Source organism: Odontomachus brunneus, unplaced genomic scaffold (genome assembly GCF_010583005.1).
Source record: "Odontomachus brunneus isolate Ranch 3 - 2012 unplaced genomic scaffold, Obru_v1 Obru_scaffold_126, whole genome shotgun sequence".
Lineage (NCBI taxonomy): Eukaryota > Metazoa > Arthropoda > Insecta > Hymenoptera > Formicidae > Odontomachus > Odontomachus brunneus.
Window position 1 is genome coordinate 857,906 of NW_022639576.1, and position 5,355 is coordinate 863,260.

The 5,355-nt window shown below is 52.4% G+C and overlaps 1 protein-coding gene across 2 annotated transcripts in view; it reads left to right on the plus strand.

The window, feature by feature from the left end:
- The first annotated feature begins 1,689 nt into the window (after positions 1–1,689).
- The window catches only part of LOC116849809 (transmembrane protein 132E), a 176,642-nt gene continuing 172,976 nt past the window's right edge, over positions 1,690–5,355 (plus strand). For both annotated transcript variants that reach the window (XM_032827363.1, XM_032827365.1), the window contains exon 1: positions 1,690–2,773. In XM_032827363.1, the coding sequence (XP_032683254.1) occupies positions 2,665–2,773 (109 nt within the window). In that variant the 5' untranslated portion in view covers positions 1,690–2,664. The remainder of the gene's footprint in view (positions 2,774–5,355) is intronic.

Below are 5,355 nucleotides of genomic sequence, written 5' to 3' on the forward strand. Positions count from 1 at the left end.
AGAGAGAGAGAGAGAGAGAGAGAGAGAGAGAGGGAGAGAGAGAGAGAGAAAGAGCGAGAGAGCGACAGAGGGTGAAAGAGGAAAAGAGAGAAAGAGGACATTTGCGCGATTGTTCGAGGGGAAATGTCTTAACAAAAAGTCTAATACCTTCATTGATGCGTGCATATGTGTGTGCGCGCACGCGCGCGTTTGTGTGTATACACCGCGTCTATATATATAGTATATATCTATATATACCGCGTCACCGTCTATAGAATTCTTTTGACAATAGCGCGATGTTAAAAGGTGGGCGGCGATGCCTTATCGCGATATCGCGCGATAAAAGTTTTCATCTCTGGCCGCAACTGGCGAGAGAATACGGCGGATTTAAACGCACTCATCGTCTTGACTTTATCCCGACATTAATTGTACTTATATCGGAGACGTTTACCGCTAGATGCGCCATATTTCACTGGCTTTCTTAACGAGCGCGTTTTATGCGTTTTCATTAATAATTGCGGGGAGGGAGAAGAACGGAGAGAGACAGAGAAAAAGAGAGAGGGAGAGAGGGGAGGGAGGAATATCAGAGCCGATTATGGGGCAGCGTTTGTAATCTCACATTACTCTCGCGCGGCGACGTTGAGAAACGCGAGACGCGACCTCGGATCGCGTATAATTTTATTTCGTCGACGCGACTCCCCTCGGCCGCGCGTTGCCCGATTAAACGGTATGTATCCAAAGAAGAGAGAGGAAGAGAGAGAAAGAGAGAGGGAGAGGGGGGAGATGGAGAGAGAGAGACCCGCGCGGAGACCTCTCTTGCGCGTTATTTAATTTCGAATGCCAAGATTTATGCAGACGCAAAATGCACGTAAGCGGACAGAGTTTCATGAAGATGTGCGGATCCTATCCCGCGTTTCTGCGGATTTATAGCCGGCGGCGAAAGGGGTGAGAGGAGATAAATTTGCGCGGACGCGCGGGACTTTCGTATATCACGATATCGATGCCTTTACCTCGACACCCAGATACTTGGGCGTCCATATTTTCCGCTCAGTATCTCGAAATTGCTTCACGCGAATTATTCTTTCGACGTTCTCGCCCTTCCCGCTTGCGAGGCATCGATCGCGCGTTACGATTTCCTAGCTTAGAGAGCTTAAGTTATGATCTCCGAGCGAAATAGCTATCAATAGATATCAAAAGGTCCGTTCGAGGAGCTTCCTAAATCAGCGCATACTGGTGTGAGAAGTTAGAGCGTAGCAAGTATACTTTCACTCACGTCAATTTATGGCATCGGTTCACACCAGTTCGGGAAGCTCTTAGGAAAAGAACGAACCTGATTACCGCATCTCCACGAGACAGCCTCTTGCAAAGCTTCGATATTTGTGTGAATGAATGTCCACGAGCGCGATTTCGCTATCCCCCATTAACGGTTCAATCGATACAAGGCATCGATGCGCGACCGCGGCGGCAATTCAAACTGTCAGTGGCGAACAGCGTGACTCAATACGGCGCTGCGCAGCATCCGCGGGTGCGTTTCGATTTTAATTCGCACGATTCGCACGTATCTCACACATAGATCTCAGCATCGTGCGTCGTGTCGCGCCGGCCGGCTGGCTGGCTGGCTAGATAGCTGGCTGGCTGGCTGGCTCCAGCCGGAGTAGTACGAGACTCGAGATGCGCGCGCAGCCGGTAAGACCTACTGTAAGGCAGTTGGCACGGAACATGGCCGCCCGTCCCTCCGACCGCGTTACGTTCCTATCCCTTCCTCGCCGGCGCCGCGCCATGCCGAGCCGAGCCGAGTCGGTCAATACTCCGGACAACGCGGCGGTGAGAGCACGACGACGGTCGGCCGTAACACACGCCGCTCGTGCTCCACGTCGAGTAGGTGAGACGTTTCTTGCTTCTTCGCTTCGTTCTCTCTAGTCTCTCCATCCCTTTCTTTCTCTCACTCTCTGCGTCTCTGTCGCGCGCGCACAGTCCCGTCGTGCTCCGCGCACAGTCGGGTGCAACTTCACGAGGTACGCGTCGTCGCCTCCATTTTCGGTGCTCCGGTGTGCACGTCGTTGATCGTAACCGTTGCCGGTAGTATCGCACGCGGGACGTTGTCGTCGTCGTCGTCGTCGTCGTCGTCGTCGTTGTCTGTCGTGTACACGCGACGCCGAGCGGTGGACGACGTATCGCGAGGCACACGTACGTATACGTTGGTTGTATGCATACACGCGGCACGTACCAGAGAGAGTGCGTAACAGTGTATATCACGCACGCGTAGGCGCGCGCGTCTGGAGCGCGCGCGACTGTTGAGAGCATCGTCGTCGTCGTTCTCGTCTCATAGTCGTCGCCGTCGGTCTTCGTCCACGTCGTGTCTGCCTCGCGCGCGGCCTCCTCGTGTGAACGTTCGTCGTGAGTACGATGTGAAAGAGCGGCATACCATCGCGGCCAGGACAACTTGGTCGGGACACACCAGTGCGGGTGGTGAGAAAGAGACGATTCTTCGTAGAATTTCGCAGTGGCTCGCGCGTTTCGCGGCGCAAATCGGTGGCTGCGCTCGTCCTTCGCCGTGAGAGGAGCAAGCAGAAGCAGCAGCAGGAGCAGCAGGGGCAGGAGGAGCAGGAGCAGCAGGAGCAGGAGGAGGAGGGAGCCGGAGTTATACCCCCAAGTGTCAAGATCAGCTATGCGTCTCGGCGCGTGATGGCCAGGCGAGCCTCTCCAGCCAGCAGCAGCGGCGGCGGCGGCGGCTTCCTCTCGACCGGCAGACTCATGGATACGTGGATATTCTTCCTGTTCGTCGCCATTGCCGGTAAGTGCTCCATACGCACCAGCTTCTCTCGTCGCTCCGCCACGTTCTCGCGTGCGTGTGTGGAGCCTCGCGTCTTTTCCTCTCGCCGCCGTTCATTCCCTGCGAGATCGTTCGACGGCGGCGAGAGAACCAACTTGCCGCTCGTCCCGCTCCCTTCCCCCCGCCTTAGCTCGTTCTGTCCGTCTTGTTCCTTGTCCGTCAGTGGTTGGAGAGATTGCCGGAAACTTTTTGTCGTCCGGACATTGCACAAGAATGCCCTGAAGTTGTGCCTTTTGTGTGTTCAACGGCGAGCGCGCGCGATAACGCGACGTCAGCCACGAGTTTAACACGCGTGTATGGCGCACACGCTGCCGAGCGACTGCGATATATGTATAATTCAGTCTTGACTTTCGAGGCGCTAGACACGTGTCTGTCAAGTGTATCACCGTTACCGATTTACTCGCGCGGATTACGGAAACTTTCGAGGGACGTTTAATACCCCGTTAAGAAGGGAAGCTTTTTCCGCCGATCAGCTGGCTTCGATTTTTTAAACTCGACCGCCGCCGTATACACACTTCCACGTCTGGAATCTGTGAGCCAGTGATCTTGAAAAATAAAATTCCCGGCTGTGTTACGGGAAAAGGGCAATCGAACGTTCTAGCTTGGTATTTCGTGCTTTGTTGTTTACCTCGTTGGTAATTATATATATTTCACCGGCATTGTATGAAAAAAACACTGGTGCTGTATAGAATACTTTGGCATTATACAGAATGTCCATCAATCTTTACATATAATGCCCAGAGCTGGTATTAATAGTCATTATTTGAAACTTATCCTATGTGAAATACTCAAATCTGAATTTAGAGTTAGATGAAAGTTTTTTATTTGAATTACATAATACATGTGACATTAAATTTACAATCGCGATTTAGTTTAGAAACTCAGGTCTGACTCTAAATTAAAATCAGAGTGTCTTATCTGAAGCAAGTTTCAAGTAACGATCACCAATACGGATCTAGGTATTCTATACAATGTCGGATTTCTCACTCTACTTATTTCGCCGGTAACATATATACTTTTGAGAAAATAACGCGTGGAGAGCTTCTCCGAGATCCGTCGGGACACATAAGATCACATTGGCTGTTCTCAACTCTCGCGACCACGCACGGATATTTTTCTTTTTTTTTTTTGTAATAAGACACGCCGATAAGCGACGTTACACACAGTCGTGGTAATATCACGATGCGGAACGGAATGGATATCTTTGTTTTTCGTTCGATCGCCGTCTGCAGCGTCGCTCGGCAACACGCAGACGACGTGTAGAATACCTGTATTATTGCGATTTGTAATTCGGGTAGACACGTCGCGCGATTCGTGAGTCGTGGCAATAATGTCTACGAGCAATAACGTGATTCTGGGACAATTTTGCGTCACGACAACTGGACGAACACGGCAACACGCAGTTAGTGTTCGCGGTGATTTTGTGCGGGGACATGTTTGCGCACTGAGATACAGTAAAGACAATAATGCCGCCGGCAGAGCGGTAGCGCGGCCGAATGCAAAGGGAGAGGCTTACGACATTGACTTTGCAACAGCGTGCTAATGCATTTCCGTTATTGAGCCTTAACTTTCCATCTGCTACATATTCAAGACTACCCACGTAAGGCGTGCGCGACGCTAGAAGCGAAAGCCGCGCCGCCGAAAAGCCCTCTTCAATAATGAACCTCCGCGACTCTTCTCTCGCGTTTCTTCTTCCCTCTCACCAATTAGCAGAAATATTTTGCAGACACAGTGGTCTTGAGTCGATTATTTTTCAAGCGTGTTATTTGTCTCGTACGGAGTCTGTGAGGAACTAAAATATCTCGCGCGTAATCCGATTTATTCTTCTCGCTCGTTATTCTCCTCGCTTACGTCCGATCATCCTCCGCGCGAGGGAAGATAGAACTAGTAGAGCTTCGTAGTTTTTCACCCGATGACCGATTCTTTTCAAAGCCTCCCTCTCTTATAGCCAGCGCGCCCATATAGGCGCCTCCCTCTCTCTCTTTCTCTTTCTCTCTCTTGCTTCCTCTGCATACGCACACTAGGTCGTGCCACCCGGCGTGATTCGGCGATACGCACTTGCGTCTCGCTTTGTCCGCCGCGTCGATGCGCATTACGCATGCAGCACGTGCGGGACGTCGGGTGTGCGTGCGAGTGCGCGAGTGCGGTGGCGTCGCGCTGCATCGCGTCGTATCGCTGACGCCATCCTGACCTGAACGCGCTTCATTCAAGGGAGCGTGCGATGGCGCGGGGAAGGGAGAGAGGACGCGGGGGCAGCCTTCGTGCTTCACTCATTGGTCTCTCCGCCGCGATTCTCTCTGCAGTTTTAAGCGCGGCCGATCGTCCCCAATGATATCAACCCGTCTCTGCGTTTACGGCTGGATCTCACGCGTCGTCACGTCGTGGGGGATAGTGTAATATATCCGAGATCTGTCGGAGCGCGCGAGAGAGAGAGAGAGGGAGAGAGAGAGAGGGAGGGGGAGGGGGGGAGAGAGAGAGGGAGAGGGAGGGGAGAGAGAGAGAGAGAGAGAGAGAGAGAGAGAGAGAGAGAGAGAGAGAGAGAG